The 18,442-nt window shown below is 39.3% G+C and overlaps 1 protein-coding gene across 6 annotated transcripts in view; it reads left to right on the forward strand.

Moving 5' to 3' along the window:
* The window catches only part of bcl11aa (BAF chromatin remodeling complex subunit BCL11A a), a 216,121-nt gene that overhangs the window by 135,566 nt on the left and 62,113 nt on the right, over positions 1-18,442 (forward strand). For 3 of the 6 annotated variants that reach the window (XM_041174107.1, XM_041174147.1, XM_041174140.1), the window contains 3 exons: positions 1,684-3,572; positions 10,968-11,048; positions 14,663-14,854. In XM_041174107.1, coding sequence (XP_041030041.1) covers positions 1,684-3,572; positions 10,968-11,048; positions 14,663-14,728 — 2,036 coding nt within the window. In that variant the 3' untranslated portion in view covers positions 14,729-14,854. Of the gene's footprint in view, positions 1-1,683; positions 3,573-10,967; positions 11,049-14,662; positions 14,855-18,442 lie in introns of those variants that run through there. The other 3 variants (XM_041174122.1, XM_041174113.1, XM_041174133.1) reach the window with 3 other exon arrangements.

Consider the following 18,442-nt stretch of genomic DNA (forward strand, 5'->3'; position numbering starts at 1 on the left):
ACCTGTTGAGTCATATATAGTGCATCACTAGACTCTTCTGCTGATATCTCTTCAATGGCCATCTATATATGCTTGTTTTGCTTCTTTCTGGCCAAACACTTGTGTATGAAATGATTTTGTTTCTTGTGGTTAAAATACTACCTACCCCATGCTGGGTAATCCTTCTTTTCCTTTGTATGATGTCATCTGCAGTATTTGTATCCTTCCCTTTGTCCGTGATTATTCTGCTCTTTCAGCCTGGAATCTCTCTCAGCATAATGTACCTCCTGGTGTGCTCTGCCATACATATGCTCTAACTGACGTTTTACAATCTCCGCATTTCTACACATGTCTATCACTTTCCTGAACATAAGTTTCTCCTCTTTCAGTAGACTTGCTGTCACTGAGGGGTCTCATAGGCCTATGACTATTCAATCTTTAATTGGATAATCTCTTAGCTGTCCAAATTTACAATTCTGCAAGTTGTGTTACTACAGTCACATACTCTTCAATGGGCTCGTTTGCAGTTTGAGCTCTAGTGTTGAGGACATAGCGTACATAAGTAATGTTCACTTGTGATTCAAAGCTTGCGTTCAAGCCTTTCAAAACTTCTGTCTGTTTTCTTTGTTCAACAGTTAGATTTAGGTTGGAATACAATTTGTAGCAGTCCTTCTGCAGCAGCGTTGCAAGTGTGACTGTTCTTATCGGCTCTGGCTTGTTAATTAAATCTGTTGCCAACTCATAGTTTTGCCATTGCAAAAGGAAAAACTGCTGGTTCTGCCACATATCACCCTTCATTTCTACTTGAGTGGGGAGTGGAAAGTTTAAAATCATGTAAACTCACCCAGTATTTTACTTGTAATCTTCAGTTTGTGTTTGCTTTTCCTTGCCTCGCTTCAGATTTGAATATTTCTGTGTGCCTTTCTGAGTTGTGGCTTCTCTGCAGCATTTTCAGGGTTTCAAAACTCTATTTTAGCTCCACTTCCAGCACCATGTTTCGAGTTCAAAGGTGGCAGTGCTTTCTCATCATAGGTCTTTATTGAACTCATGTAAAATGGTAGCTTATAGAGCGTCCCTCGTGGCAGAGGTCACATGACTACAGCAAGCCAGATAGGACATGTATTATTGTTGTATTTCAAAACCCAAACATGTACAGCCTTTCTTCAACATGTGCCATTGACTTCAGGAGAGGAGGAAAGATAAAATAAAACGTATACAGTTCTCACCTTTTAGCAGGGCAGAATAGGTTTGCATAGCTGGTTAGGGGTGTTAGGATCATGGCTTTCATTCAGGCGCTTGGGCTGTTAAAAACCTTAATAACTGTTGTTTCTACATCCTGAGACTAAGTGGAAAATTTACCTTTTATTTTGATATCTGATTTACATATTAGAAATTTGCCCTAAAAAACGTTAGGCAGTAAATTAAGTTGCTCTGTAGTCGGGGGGAATTAAGTAGGGGAGCAGTATCCTGAGTAGTTTGACTAGATCGACCAGATAAAAAAATGTTCACAGCCATTTTGAATGGTGAGGATATATTTGACTATTTTGACTTAGTTCAGGTTGCCTCACGGTGCTTTTTAATTTTCCATAAAATCTGGGTAGTGAGTTTCTTCAAAATCTTTTCCTTTCAATAAATGTTTCAAAATAGCAGTTAAGCCTGGTATTCATATGCCCTCATGCTGACATTGTTTGTTTTCTCTTGCAGGAAAGGATGAGCCGAGCAGTTACACTTGCACAACTTGCAAACAGCCATTCAATAGTGCATGGTTTCTCCTCCAACATGCCCAGAACACCCATGGATTCCGAATTTATTTGGAGACTGAGCATGGAAGTCCCTTAACCCCACGGGTTGGCATTCCTTCAGGACTTGGGGCAGACTGTGCCCCTCAACCTCCACTTCATGGACTTCACGTAGCAGACAATAGTCCTTTCAACCTGCTGAGAATGTCTGGGCCTGTCTCACGGGAAACTTCAGGGCTTGGAGAAGGCCGCTTTCCCCCTACACCTCCGTTGTTTAGTCCTCCACCCCGGCATCACCTAGACCAGCATCGAATGGATCGGCTGAGTGCTGAGGAGATGGCTATGGTGGCAGCACATCACACCAGTGCCTTTGACAGGGTACTGCGTCTTAACTCCATACCTATCGAGCCACCATCCATGGATTTCTCTAGGAGACTTAGAGAATTGGCTGGCAACACCTCCACTCCTCCATTGTCACCGAACCGGCCTAGTCCTATGCAAAGGCTATTGCAACCATTCCAGTCGAGCAACAAATCCCCATTTCTCAGCACACCACCCCTCCCAGCCCTCCAGCCCGCAGCACCTCCTGCCCAGACTGTGCTCAAGTCTAAATCCTGTGAATTCTGTGGGAAAACATTTAAGTTTCAGAGCAATTTAATAGTGCACCGCCGAAGCCACACCGGTGAGAAACCATACAAGTGCCACCTTTGTGATCACGCCTGCACTCAGGCCAGCAAATTAAAGAGGCACATGAAAACACACTTGCACAAGTCCTCACCCATGACAGTCAAGTCAGACGATGGACTTTCCACCGCAAGCTCTCCTGAACCGGGTACTAGTGACCTTGTTGGCAGTGCCAGCAGTGCCCTCAAGTCTGCAGTAGCCAAATACAAAAGTGAAACAGATGCCAATATGATTCCAGAAAATGGGGATGAAGAGGAGGAGGAGGAGGAAGAGGAAGAAGAGGAGGAGGAGGAGGAGGAAGAAGAGGAGGAACCTGAAAATGAAAATAGGTCTGATTTTGCCTTTGGTGTCAGTCTCGAGGGTGGGCGTCACCATGAAAACAGCTCGAGGCCTGTAGAGGAGAAGAGGTCTCTGCCTGAAGTGATGCATAGCATTGCCATGAATACAATGCAGCATTATGGTGAGGCCTTCCATCAAGTTCTTGTTGAGAAACACAAGCGGACTCATCACTCATCTGAAGCAGAAGTTCAGAGGGATACTTATGATGAAGATTCAGTTGCTGGTGAATCTGATCGCACAGATGATGGTACAGTCAATGGTAGAGGTTCCTCTCCAGGTGAATCGGCCTCTGGGGGCTTAACCAAGAAGCCTATATTGGGAAGCCCGACTTCCCTCAGCCCTTTTTCCAAACGCATTAAACTTGAGAAAGACTTTGACCTGCCATCAGCACCTTTGGCTCCCACGGACAATGTTTACTCACAGTGGCTTGCTGGTTATGCTGCCTCACGACAGATGAAAGACCCATTCCTTAGCTTTGGAGACTCCAGACAATCACCTTTTGCAACTTCATCTGAGCACTCTTCAGAAAATGGAAGTTTACGCTTTTCCACTCCTCCAGGAGAAATGGACGGTGGGATCTCAGGTCGGAGTGGCACAGGAAGTGGTGGAAGCACGCCCCACATCACTGGACCTGGTCCTGGGCGGCCCAGTTCCAAAGAGGGCAAGCGAAGTGACACGTGTGAATTTTGCGGCAAAATCTTCAAGAACTGCAGCAATCTCACAGTCCACCGGAGAAGCCACACGGGCGAGAGACCATACAAATGTGACCTGTGCAACTACGCCTGTGCCCAGAGTAGCAAGCTCACGCGACACATGAAAACGCACGGTCAGGTGGGGAAAGACGTTTACAAATGTGAAATTTGTCAGATGCCTTTTAGCGTGTATAGTACCCTCGAGAAACACATGAAAAAATGGCACAGTGAGCGCTTGTTAAATAATGATATAAAAACTGATTAGGTGTATTGATGCTCAAGTTCCCTATAGCTTTTTCTATTCTCTTGTGATCAAAACGAAGTGGAAGCTGAGGACGTAAGGAACATGTGCTTGATGCCAGCACGACTGGTTTAATGTCACTGATGAATGCATGATTTGTATCGGGGCAATACTATTGCATTTACGCAAACTCGAGCCTTTCTCTTGTGCAATAATTTACGTGTTGTGTATGTTATTGTTTTTTTTTCTTTTTAGACAGCATGTGTGGTATGTTCGGCAGTTTAATTCTGTCCTCAGTTGGTGTTGAGTAACTACCCTTCTCTGATCTTTTTTTGGTTTTTGAAAGAAGATTACCATGCTGCATAGTGTCCTGTAACACATATCATGTACAGTTTAGGTTGTAACATAGAGAGGGAAAACAAAAATGAGGGGAAACATTCTTCCCCATTTCTTCCTCTGTTTAACCCTCTATGGACAGACTGGAATTCGCACTGTTAAAGCCGTTTATTTCAAAAGAAAAATCTGTCCTCAAAGGGTTAATATATTAAATTAGAACATAACAATTGCTGGCCTTGACTTTTGGAGAAGAAAACAAATTTGATGAAGATGATTGGATGAATACCATTGTTTGGTTAAAGGAATAAGAATAATCTGAGTGCCTTGCATCTATTTAAACTGTATTGGTTTTCTTTCTATTCTTCAGTTCAGTGCTGGAGGAGTAGCCTTGGGTTTGTGTTGACCCAAGTGATGGTTCCACATCATGCACCTGATTGTTTTGGCTACCAGTGAGTTAACCAATTCTCAATATTGAAGCAAAATGAAAGTAACAAAACGGGAGGAAAAAATCTTGACAATTTCATTAATGTCACAGTATCCATCTGTGATCCCTAAAGTCATGTTTGGTTCATACACCACACGGCAGTTGTATAAACAAAAAGATGATACATTAACGCTCGTACCAGCTCACCCACCCACCCACCCACCCACCCCCAACGTGTACTTAAATCGCACTTGACTCCGCTTGTGACTTCTATGCCCTTTCTTTAATCAGGGGTACAGAGGCTGAGCAAAAAGACAAAAGGATAAAAGACAGCTCAGATAGGACAATTAAGTGCACTGTACAATTTTCCCAGTTTACAAACATATAATTAAGGGAAAAAAAACTTACTAAAATACTAAGGAAAGAAAAATGAACAGATTGTTTAGTGTCAATTTGCCAGTCATTGACTAGAATAGTGCACCTGGCTAAACTTAAAAAGAATATAAAATATAATGAAACACGATTTAACAGCACGTCTCCTCAGTGGACGATAACGGGACTGCAGTTGATTTAGAATAAATAATCTCGCTCCTACAGTGCAAGAATTTTTGTACAGATTTTTTAAAGTATAAATGGTAAGGTTTTTTTTTAAAAGACACTTCATTATGTTAGGGAGAACTATATTTTAGAGTTCCAGTGTCTTGGTGGTTGTCAAGACTCATACATGTTATACAGTTAGTGGATACTCTGCCTTGGATACACAGCTCTTCAGGTTGTATAAAACTCACATTGGGGAAAGGTTTAAAATTATATATATATAGTACTTAACTATAGGAAAATGCACACATGTTGATTCCTATGCTAAACACATTTATGGTCTCTACTTTTCTGTATTTCTAGAATGGTTATTTGAAATAAATGTTCACCTAGTGTAGGCACTATAGTATTTATATTGAAGCTTGTATTTTTAACTGTTGCTTGTTCTTTAAAGGTATCAATGTACCTTTTTTTGGTAGTGGAAAAAAAACACAGGCTGCCACAGTATATTTTTTTAATTTGGCAGGATAATATAGTGCGAATTATTTGTACGTTTCAACAAAAAAAACAAACAAACAAAAAAAAGTACACACCCGTGACATTGTATAGATAAGAGGTCGTATAACGGCCACTTGGGGGTAACTTTAGAAAGTCACGCCAATGGTCAAAGCGAATGGTTGTACATATCTTTCCCTTCCTGCTGCCATACTGTATACAGTACTGCAAGCTAATGTTTGTTCTGTAGTGTGCTTCTGTCTCCTAACCTCTCACCTACTACATTCCAGCATCTAACTTCATATGCAGTAAATTAAATGTTTGCAGTTTTTTCATTGCCAAAAACTAAATGGTGCTTTATATTTAGATTGGGAAAATTTCATATGCAAAGCATATTAAAGCCGCTTGAGTCAATACATTTTTGTAAATGGCAATGCAGAATATTTTGTTATTGGCCTTTTCTATTCCTGTAATAAAAGCTGTTGTTGTAACTTGAAATTTATCTTTTACTATGGGATTCACTATTTATTATTGCTTATGTGCGCTGTTCAAAACGGATGCACTAAATTGATCTTTTTTCCATTTTATTTTTTAATTTTTTTCTTTGTTTAGATGACCAAAGGTCATTACAACCTGGCTTTTATTGTATTTGTTTCTGGTCTGTGTTAAGTTCAGGAGTCTATTGGAAACCACTGTCTGTGTTTTGGCAGTTGTCTGCATTATCCTGTTCACATGCCCATTTTGTCCCTTTATGAAAAAAATTAATAAAAATTTTAAAGCTAATTGGTGAACCTTGTGTGTGCTTATTTATTGCTTTCTTCATTTTTTTAATTTTTAAATTTATTTAGTTATTTGTTTTTATATGGCATACTCCAAATAAGTAGCTTTTGCTCCAGCTAAGGTTTTTCTCTGCAGTGTCCCCTTTCTCTGACCTATATAAGTTTTGGTAGCATGCTGGAGAAAATTGCCTGTCTTCTGTAAGGGTTCAACATATCAGATAACCAGCAAATTCACAGAGTGCATTTGCAGATTTGCATCCTCCATGGACCCCGGACATATGGCTAGATTGTATAGACCATTGAAAATTCAAAATTTTTTAAGTCATTTTTATTGAAAATGAATGAAGCATAGTATAATTCTTCATGACTAACAAAGTTCCCAGATATAACAATTAATTGATATCTATTTCTCTTACCTCCACCCCCCAGGGTAAATGATTAATCTTAATATTTATGCACGCTATGTATACATTTAGAGTTAATTGTTGGTCAGGTAGCAGTTGAGAATGCAGGCACTACCTGTTTAACTAAATTACACCACATCAATTGATCACTAAACTCCAAGTATATGGACCTGACATGATGTGAAACAGGAAACTGTTGAGTATAGCTGTTCTACTTGCTCAGCCATTGTTGCACCTTCTGCTTATAAGACATGGGCTCAGATTTTGTGGTTATACTGTCAGCGAGCCTATCAGCATTCGCTGTCTTTACAACTGTGAAATTAACAGCAAGTTCTGGTGCCCGCACATGCGCAGTTAAACGTGGAAACCCAGAAGTTACTGTCAGTGATTCCCTGCACCTCCACAGGTTACATTGTTGGAGCCCCCACGGACAGCAACCTTCTAGAAATCACTGAACTGACAAGAACTTTCCCTTTCACATTGTAATATCGCTGTTAAATACTCCATAAAATGTTCCAGCTTGTTAATGAGGTGTAACTGGGTTTTTAACTTCATACTAAGTCATATCCTCTGCTGAAGAACCCCTCTGACCCTGGAAACTAATTTTATATTTGTATAATGTAAAGTTTTTCTATTTTGATAAAATTTCATAGATTTTTAATTTTTTTTAGTGTTTTTGATATTTCAGTTTCTAATATGTATGTCTCAATCTTTGTTTCACTCTGTAGAATTGATCAAAAGTGAAGGTTAATCAGTGCATTTTACTTCTTGGTTTGCTGTCTTTGAGAACATCTTGATGGCATCACTGTTATTGGACACCTGGAGATCCCCTTGATTTGGCACCACAAATCCACACCATAGAGATCACTAGATCTTTGTGGGCAGCTTTCTTCAAGGTCAGCGGCAAGGGCTGTCACTTTGCTGCTGACCGCAAAATCCAGGCCATTTTTTTGAAAGTTGAGACCCTGATGAGCTAAGATGGTACGATATGGTATGATACAGATAAATAGCATATACCCAAAGGATTGGTGGGTATTTACTTTATCTCACGCAGGTGTAGGAAAATGCAATAACTTGTGAGTTGCAATGGGGTCACCTCTTGCTATTAAAATATATCCTGTAACTCCTTAGTAACCACCATAAGTTCTGCTTTTAACACACGTGTGTGTTCGGCTTTATTCCTTTAACTATCATAATGCAGTGACTGATGATAAGATGTGACGCCAAAAGGTATCTTTCCAGCAGGGATTAATGGATAACAAACAGAACGTGGATTGCACCTGGTTTGTGTAGCTCCATATTGTATAGGATAGTGCATTTTAATTACTGAGCCTGATCTAAATTGTTTTTGTAAGTTTGGATGATATCATAGCTATCAGTTAGAATTGTAGAGAGAGGAAAGGGCTGTAGCAGATCAGAGTAGAGAGGGAAGGCTATCCCCTTGGGATTGAAGGCTACTGTGAAATTTCCCCAGTTCCACAACTTGAATGTCGTGTAGTCCAGGTCAAATGGGAACAGCTTAATTATGTTTGAGACTGATGTTGAAATGGTGGATTGTTGTTGATCTTGATTCCAATATATGGTGCATTAACTTAAATATGTTACTTTATTAAGAAATAAAATCAATTTAAGATGGTCTTAATTGAGGTCAAAGTGGGGTAACATTTCAAGCTGGGTTATTGCTTTTAATGCCCCTCCTGTTGACTTCCCAGTCCTACATGACTTTAAATAACATTCATCATATATTCCATAAAGCCACTGATATTATCTGCTTAGTGCCAGGATTGATTAGAGATCCTAAATGAAATTAGACCCATAGGTTTGTTAAGCCCGAAACAAAGTCAAAAAGTTGAAATAAATTCAAAGTGACAAATAATTTGATATTTTATTAAAGCCAGACATTTCTTTAATTTAGTATCCACAAAATATGTATGTAAACTAACAAAAAGGAGTGAGGCAAACTCAACAATGAGTAAGCAAAATAATACCAAGAATGTTATTCTTGGTTAGGACTAGCTACTATATTACCATAAGAAAACTAAAGATTACTAATAGTTTTGGGATTTTCATACAAGGGTGTAACAAGAAGAAAGGAATGTCCACATGTATGCTTTTCTTTTTAATCAATATTATAAATTAAGATATTTAAGTTTGCATGTTTTGGCCATTTTCTCCCCTTTTCTAAAGGCATTGACTACTGTTAGGGAGTACAGTTCTGCAGGATCCCATAAGTTCTTGCTTGAGTGACCATTCTTCATATTTGTGTCCAGGCTGTGATTGCCCACCAGCTAATTGACCAACGAAGGCATTATAACAAGCCTGATCCTGTCCTCATCCAATGCCCAGTCAATTACATTTCCCACATGAGTCACTGGATGAGAATCAGGAACTGGGATCCTGGTTTGCTTTCCCTTTCTAAACTGTGAGCTGTGACCAATTCTAACATTCTACTGCTACTCTGGTTGAGATCTGCTAACCAGACACAGACTGAGAATCTTACTTGCGATCTTCCAGTTTATATGGCTCAGCTATATAATGGGGGGAGGAAATTGGACTTTGCCAGTAGCATAAAATGGGTTCCTAACAAATCAGCAGCTCATTTGCACCATGTCTGATTTGTCTATTGACTTCCAATGGAACAGAAAACCAGACTTGGTGTAAAGCAGGCTGTCAATTTGCTACAAGCCTGTTTTGTGCCACTGGCAAAGACGAGATTCACCTCCCAATGTCTTTCCCAACTGACTCATCAGGGAGCCTGAAAATCTGACAATGTTTATATTAGTAAAAATATTTTGTTGCATTGAAGTTCAAAATGAAAGCTGAAGATTTTCCAAGATTTGAATATACTTAAATCCAAGTGAGAAGTTACTTTTGGGAATATTAGCAAACGTGTAATTAAGATGTTTGTATGACTTTCCTTTGTCCACTATTATGACAGACACGTTGTTGGGTTAAAATAATTTTAAGAAAACATACCTGGTACTACTGCAACGGTAGCTTTTAGCTTACAATTTTATTTTCTTTAGTGTTAATTATGTTTTTGCTGCAATAACTAAATCTTTTCAGCATCTGGTTTGTACAGAGTTTTGACATGCAGACCAGGTATAGATTAATCTTTCCACGTTGTACAATTACTAAGGTACCATTCATTTCTGTCTTTTCAAATGGGTTCAAAAAAGAGAGATTAATGCTGGTGCACACTTCCTTTTGTTGTACCTGTTCCACTTTTTGAGAAGGGGAGTGAGTAGATAATTGCTCGCTGTGCTCTTGTAAAAAGGCAGAAACCTCTGAAGTATCCCTAAGGAAGACTATTTAGACCCTACCCCGAATCGTTTATGAAACAGAAATGCAATTTACTTTTTTGTAATAATTTTCCTACTTGTGTTTAAAATCATTATGTCAAAAATATTAGATCTGTTTGTATTCAGAAATCATGCTTGACTGAAAATATAAGATTTTTGGAAGCTTTTATTAGATAATTTACAGATTATATTACTCTTCGTCTAAATCCCACTTATCCTTATCCAGAAAACCCCCATTTCCTGACTTTCCTCAAATGCTTGAGTAGTAGGATTGCAGCAGTTGAGCAGCAGAGAAAAAAAATTACAACATATTCATTAAAAATTGAACTTTTATTAAAAACATATAGGTAATAAAAACAGCAAATTCTGGAAATACATAGCAGAACCCAGAAATTATACCTAAAACATGTTTTTTTCCAAATGCTGACTGACTTGCTGTGCATTTCTATCATTTTCTGTAAATTTCAAATGTCCAGCATTCACTGAATTTTTCTTTAATATAAAAAAAAGTTTAATTTGTTTAATAAATTTTATAATGTTTTTGACTTATCATCAGTACAATTGCTCAAGATTTAATCCTGCCAAATGGGGGACACCAGCTTTAAACCTTAGTGTGCCTGCGGGCGTGTTTCTGTTGGCATCTCTTCATACACCAACAATCATATTTCAAACAAATCATTGGTGCATGCACCTTGTAGCCTAAATACTGCAAGCAAAGTGGCAAAAGGAAACAGTGGCTTTCCAGAACTGTTACACATTAATTGCATTATAAAATCGTGAACCTGTGAGGCCTTTGTGCGTTTATGTGAATTTCATGAGGAGATTTATGTGACAAGCATAACATGTTAGGCACCATTGTAAAACTATATATAAGTGTGACCCCATGTTCTCATAAATTTGGGATATATATATTTTCTTTACTACATGTTACTTGAATTCTTAAAACTGCAATGTCACATTTGAATTCATCTATACATTTATAAAGCTACAGACATTTTTTTTTGCTTTGTAAAAAGAGACAGGAGGAAGCCCGGGAGCCACACCTGCAATGCTGTGCACTATTGACTCACAAGGGACATAAAAGCCCATGTTCTCAGGTATAGAAGCTGCAGATGTCGCAGCAACTTGCTTTAAAGCGTAAGGCTACACTTGCTCTGTTTAAGCTGCTATCGAGTTACTTTTTAACTGGAGCAGTTTAACAAACCTAATTCCACCTTTATGTAACTGCCAGATTTTGAAAACTGCCAAACAGATGCAAAGCTATCGGTATTAGATTGTGTGATCGTTTGGTTACGTTTTGGGCATCTCGGGCCTGCTTTATGGATATTAATTTTAGGACAAATTCTATGGTCTGTATTAGGAAGCCAGTTTAGATAAATATCTTTGACATTTTATCTGGAGTGGAATCTTTTTAAAGTATCCATGGCCAAGATTTTTACGATGGTGGGGTTTCCATTCCCACCACTCAGAGTTGGTGGCTAAATGCATCGCCACTGATACTGGCTACCCCACAGCCATTTACTGCTCCAAGGAGTGTTAAATGGCTGTAGGCTGGACTTCCTAGTTGGGAGGAAGTCCCGCCTCAGAGAGTTGCCAGCCAATCTGATTGGCCAGCGGCTCTCTAGTTCTAGCAATGCCAGAAGCTGCAGTGGACAGGACTGGGACTGCAAGCAGTCCCCAGAGTTCAAGTCTTGGGAGTCCAGAACCAGGTAGGTGTGGGGGTCTCAGGGAAAGGGGGGGAAGGGAAGGGGGAGGGGGTGGTGCAGTTGAGGCCCGGGGAGGAAGCTGGTGTGTTGGTGGAGGGGCCAGACTTTGCAGCGGGGGCTTCAACATTGAAAAGAGGCTGTTGATGGAGGCACTGCTCCCTTCCCTCCCAAGGCCTGGGCAGAGTCACATTCTGGGCTTCCCTCCTGCACCTGAACTCTTCCCACCAGCCTGAAAATTGAGGCTGTGTGCGAAACGGCCTTTAAGTTGTCATTAATTGGCCATTTAAGTGTCTCAATTTGGGAACCAGTAGGCAGGTCAGCCTGGGCATTGCCCATGCCACCATAAAATTGTAGAGAGCTTGGGGCAGGCGTTAGCCTGGTAGGGAGGCCAGCCGAGAAACTTTACAGGCCCTCCCCACCTACAAACCTGATGGCCGGGGAATGTAATATTCTGTCTCATGTATTGTTTAAGTTTCTATACTGCAGTTTGACAGATGTTCATAGAGAAGTATGGATTTGACCTGAAATATAATAGGGGCCCATAACTAATGTGCAAGACATGAAAGGGGGAGAGCAAAAAAGCATGAAATATGTATTTTATGAGAGGGTCTGCAGATACAATACTGAGTTAAATCCACACAGTTTAGGCTCAGAAATGATTTGCTTTTCAAAATATAAATTTCAGCTTCATTTTTTTTTATTGACTAAATTTTAATTAGCAATCTGGTTATAATGAATTTGAAGACAAGCATGAAGTTCTGTTAGTGTCCTGAGGAACATTCCTCTCTCAACCAATAAAATCAAAAACAGATTAACTCATCATGCCATCTTATTGCTTTTTGTGGAATCCTGTTACATGGAAAATGGCTACTTTGTCTATACAAATAACAACAATTACTGCACTTCAATTTAATTAAATATGTTCTAAAAAAAGTTACTCTCAGAATGTGGATGTAACTAGCAAAAGCTAGTATTTATTATCCAGCCATAATTTCCCTTGCTCATCCTTTAAGAGCCAACCACATTGTTGTGGCATTGAAGTTGTACTTAGGCCAGACTAGCTCTGGTTGCCAGGTTTCCTTCCCAAAGCTGCCCATGCCCTAAATTGCACTACGTCCGTGTTTTCTGCCGCCTAGGCCCCAAAATCTGGCATTCCCTTCTTAAATATCTCCATTTCTCCTTCCTTAAGACAATCCCTAAAATATACCTCTTTGACCAAGCTTTTGTCCCAATATCTTCTGTATATGGCTTAGTGTTGAATTTTATTTGGTAACACCTCTGTGAAGTTTTACTACATTAAAGGTGCTATATAAATGCAAGTTGTTGCTAAAGGACATTAGAAAATCAGTTGGATTTTTACAGCAATCAGACAACTTTGTGGTCACTTTTGGAGGGCTTTAAGACATTTTGGAGAGAGGTAATGAAGCAAATCTCCCTTTCATGCAATTTTAAAAGTATTTGTAAATGTTACTATTCACCTATTTTTCTATCCTTTTAAAAGAAAAATTATATTATGCTTATTAACCTTACTACCAGTATGAGTGTCATCAGAGTATGGGAAAGATGGTTTATGTTATCTTTTCTTCACAGTTCCTCTGCAGCACTGTTTTCACCAGAATGATACTGGGCTAAAAGAGTTAAATTATGAGGACAGATTGCATAGCCTAGGCTTGTATTCCTTTGAGTATAGAAGATTATGGATGATCCAATTGAGTTGTTTAAGGTGATTAAAGTTGATAGGGTAGATGGAGAGGAACTATTTCCTCTGGTGGGGACTCCAGAATAAGGTTGCATAATCTTCATTCAGAGGATATGTCGCGCAAAGAGTAGTGGAAATCTGAAACACTCATCCCCCCCAAAAAACTATTGAGGCTTGGTCAGTTGAAAATTTCAAAACGGATTTACATTTTGTTTTACTCTTGGATATTAAGGGATATGGAACTAAATTGTATAAATGTTAAGATACAGATCAGCTATGATCTAACTAAATGACAGAAGAAGCTTGAGGGGATGAATGGCCTGCTCCTGCTCTTGTGTCCCATGAAAAGCTTTTCTTTTGATGACGTTTCTGAATCCCTGATACTTCAGGCAGCCTTTGTTAACATCCTGACTTCTTCATCTAGGGGTAGAACCTCCCTTAATTTTATCGAAAAGAAAAGTGGAATAACACTTTTCCTATCTCCTTTCTTGCTAGAATTAGTAAAGTCAGATATTTCAACTGCATGGTGACAAATTCTATTAATCTCTCCAAAGCAGTTAATGACTGCTGTGCAATAAATGGAGGATGCTCAGTCTAAAACTTGTTTTCGCTATGCAAATAAAATGATGAAAATGAATTTACTGCTGAGAAGTAGGTACTGGAGGGTGATCTGTGGATTAAATAAATGCTGTTTGAAGCCTGCAATCTTCCTTTAATAACATTTGTTCTCATTCAACTTTTCATTAGTAATTAATGAAGCCTTTATTTGGATACGTCATAAATAATAAAATGGAAATGATCTGTTTTTAACTTCAACTCGAAATAAATCTTTATTGTGTTAATTATTTAACCTACGCTTAATTATATTTCACTGCATCTTGGCAATATGCAGAAAACTTAGTGCTGAAAAGAGTGTGGCACACAGACATTTTACTGCACCAATGTTGCACATTTGGTGGCAAAAGACATAGTAGATATGCTAATTATGATTCTTTTTTCCTTTATAAGTAGTAAAAGGACCAAATCAAAATCGTGATCACCTATTTTATCAGAGCAGGTTAAATAATCCATTTTAGCATATTAATTCATCAACTTGTTTACCTGAATTTTCTAATTTATTTATTTTTTTGGCTTGGTCTCCTCTCTTTCAGTCTTTCAAGGCTATCCACCATTCCCATCAAAACTGACAGACAGCTGACCTCTTAGATCTGTATCAGAGCTGTTCTTTAGTGGACTTATTAAGAGGTTGAGCAATTGGCCAATTGATGATTGTTGTTTGTCTTTTTTCTTTTGGAACAACTCCTAGGACTCAATTGGGTGCAACTCTTGGCTACACAGTCAAGATTGGAAAATCATGTTCTACCTCCTGTAGTATTGTATAATGGAGCACCTGCCAGTTGCACCACCACAATTGCATCATTTCAACCTTCCTCACCATTACGTTGAATAATCTCATGCAGCAAAAAGAGAGTAATCCTTGTAAAGACGTTGTAACCAGGTAAAATGATGTGGAATTCATCAGTTAACAGCACATGAGTTTATAAGTAATTTCAAAACAACATATTTTAAATTATTTAATTTTAAGCCAGTGTCAAATTATGTCAAGTATTTTTAATATTTTTAAACTAATTTTTCTTTCTTGATTTGTGGTCAATTTGAGGGAGGTTTTATTTGTGTATTGTGTAGTAAAATCATGTCTTTTTAGAAATGGGTTGACAAGTTCAATAAACAGTGCACTGAAGAAAAGTCCCTGTATTGTGAGCATTTAATTAGAAAAGTGAACAAAATTTTGTAAATTTTATTGCAACCTAGACATAGAAAACACATTTTCAACCTATCCATATAGAAAACACTGATTCTGCTGCTTATTTGACCTAGATATAATTGGAGAACTTTGAACAAAAAACCTTTACTCAACAGAATTTTCCAAATAGCTTTTTAGAATGTTGTTTGATATACAATACTGTGCTTCTTTTACTTTACTTAAACGCACTCAAAGCATTAATACTGCACTGGAGAATGGCATGGCTACAAGTTGTAAATACGGCTTTCATTATGCATATGCTCTTCCAAAGAGTGGATTTTCCATCATAAAGAAATTGTAGCATGACAATTGTGTAAGATTTGCATTTTGCATATTTGTTTAATATTTATTTAAGCTTGAATATGGTGAAGTTTTACTGCTGTGATGTGAGACTCAAAGTTATGTTTTTATAAAGTGTTTAAATGACATGTAAATTGAGGGCTTAGTGGCCCAATACAGTCTCATTTGTTCCGAAGCAGATTGGGTTCGGTAATGAATGCTGCTGGCCTATCCTGGGTACTCTATACGTTAAAAGTGTCAAAACCGTTAAAGGTAGGGCTGGGTAGAAGGTTGAGATTTTAAAAATGTTTGTGATTACTATTACTAATTTTTATAACTGCCCTTTTAGTCCAAAATCTTGATCCAATGCAACTGATGTTTTTGTTCCCTTGTAGTTCTATTATTTCTTTCTTTGCTGTCTTTAGTATGTATTGATTTTTTAAACTTGATTAATATTTACCTGAAAACAGTGTAAAACTCTTTTTAACCTTTTTTTTCTTTCAATTTTTCCCTCCTTACCTCTCATTCCCTGAAAGCAGTGACTCAAACTGAGATACAGATCCATGAGTACTACCAACTCTACAGTGCATTATCTATGTAGCCATTCCTCACGTGTGAGCCTAGACATTGAGTGTTGGTAGACTGTTTGTCTGTGGGAACGTCATAGCTCAGCCTGATCCTGTCCTCATCCAACCATTACTTATGCCAGTTCAGTCAGGATCACTGGATAGCAACCAGGAATGGAGATCAGGGTGAATTTCTCACCTACTTCCGAGCCTGCTGTGCCAAGACCAATCATTGCATCCCATTTCCATCCTAGCTGAGATCAGCTATTTCAATAAAGAGCAATGGTTGGACCTGGGACCTTCCAGGCCCCTATGCCTGAGTACCGCACCACATTCTGTATTTATCCACTGAAACATTTGGTGGGGGTGGGGGGTCGGGTTTTTGGTGGGAAGGTCCTGTAACCTCTTCTAATAGACTCACCCATCACATTAACAAACAGGGAGTTGAGAGCATAATGAATAAGGTTAGTAATCTGAGGAATTTTAATAGACATCCTCAATTTATATGATGAATTGTTTATACAGTATTACAGAAAATCATAAAGAAGAATTGTGTGGATACGATACAGCAAGTGTGTTCTAGTTGTGGTGAAAGTTGCTTATTCAGATAAATTGGGGCTAGGAAGTGCAAATTGTACATGTTTTATTGGAAAGAGTATGGTTGATGGGAAAAATGTTGTTTCATATACAGATCTACCATATTTATTGTACCAGAAGAGAGTGAATTATTAACAAGGACCTCAATGAGATAAATATTTCAGTTTTGTATCTGCTCCACTAATTCTTTTTTTAAATATCAAAACTCAAAATACTTCTTTCTAGATAGGAAATAATGGGATCTCCATGTTACAAATTAGATTGGATCACGTTCTAAGCCAGGAAATTACAAATGACAACCGATGGGTTACCTCAAGGGTTAGAAGTCTATTTCTAAAAACTTGCTTGTATATCAGGATTAGAGATTCAATTCTAGCTTCCCATGTTACTCTGTAAACTCCTATTTCAAAATGCAGACACGGAGCCTGATTTTTCTATTGGGGTTAGGAAGCAAATGGTAGGTCTGTTTCTGGGTCCCAATGATCCCAGGGCAGGTTGGGGGACTGGGCAGCATTCACAGGCCCTGATATTCATGAGGATGGCCTGTTAATTGGCTGGAAGGCAGCTTGGACGATAAATTAACAGCCTTGGGGATAAGAATAGAATCTGGACCAAGTGAGTAATGGCCCGATTTAAATAGACCACAGCAAATATTACTGTGGCTGCTGTTTTACTTGTTAAATTGCAGTGGCAGACATGGATCAGGAAAGACAGGGGGCTGGAACCAGGGGTGCAGCTTCCCCTTGCTTCGCAGATGCAGACCTGGAAGTCCTCCTTGGTGCAATGAGGGAGAGTGCCACCCTCCCAAACCAAGCAGGTCTGGATAGAGGTAACTGAGAACATGAGCAGACACTATGGTCAGGAAAAAGTTCAATGACCTTATTCAGTCTGGCAAGGTGAGCGCAACGCCAAACTCTCAAGACAAGTCTCTGGGTATTCAACCTCCAGCAGGCATTCCAGCTAAGGAGCCTAGGGGTGCATGCTGCTCTGGAGCATGGGAGAAATGTATGCCCTGCAAACTTAGTATGCCCTCAGTATGGCTCAGAGCCCAATGCTATTGAGGACCTGCCAGCAATGAAACATACTGGCCTGAATTTTTCGTTCATCAGGCGCGCATGAGTGGACGGGAAATGGGCCTCCAACTGTGATCGGCCCCCGACCATGATTTCAGGCTGGCTGGCTGGCCGGAAACGCGTGCTGAGAAATGTTCAGTGCTGCTAGGGTGGGGGTGGGAAGAGGACTGGTGTCTAACTGAGGGTGTTGGTGAGTCTAGTGAGCTCCCTGAAGGCAGACAGCTGCCCCAGGGAGCTGCAGACCTCCACAGAATAAAGGAAACAACAAAAATGCTGCAAAGTATGTCCATGCTGCATAAACAAGCACCTAAAAGCATACCTCATAAAAAATAGTTCCCAGATATCTCTTTTTATTTTATTTCCCTATGGAGATTTCATCAAGCCCTGGATCGAGGTTTGAGCAAAAATGTGAATGCTGCCTGGGAGAATGACCCATCTGCCAACCGTAAATGTGGATGGGCCATGTAAAATTGCTGTTAATTGCATCATTAATGGGCTTAATTGCCCACTTAGTTGTTGGCGGGCGTGCTTCCAACAGCTGCGCGCGCCTGCCAAGTGAAATATCGCAAGTGCGTGATGATGTCGGGACGCTTAGCCAACATCATCTTGCGCTATTTCACATACATTTGGGTCGGGCGTGCGCCAATCCACGGGACGTAAAATTCTGCCCACTGTTTCTTATGTAAATTAGTCTCTCTCTCTCTCTCTCTCTCGTCCTTGCAGCAGAAAAGGGCACATAATGCCCACCAAAGGGCCTAGAGTGGAGG

This window comes from Carcharodon carcharias, chromosome 2 (genome assembly GCF_017639515.1).
Source record: "Carcharodon carcharias isolate sCarCar2 chromosome 2, sCarCar2.pri, whole genome shotgun sequence".
Classification (NCBI taxonomy): domain Eukaryota; kingdom Metazoa; phylum Chordata; class Chondrichthyes; order Lamniformes; family Lamnidae; genus Carcharodon; species Carcharodon carcharias.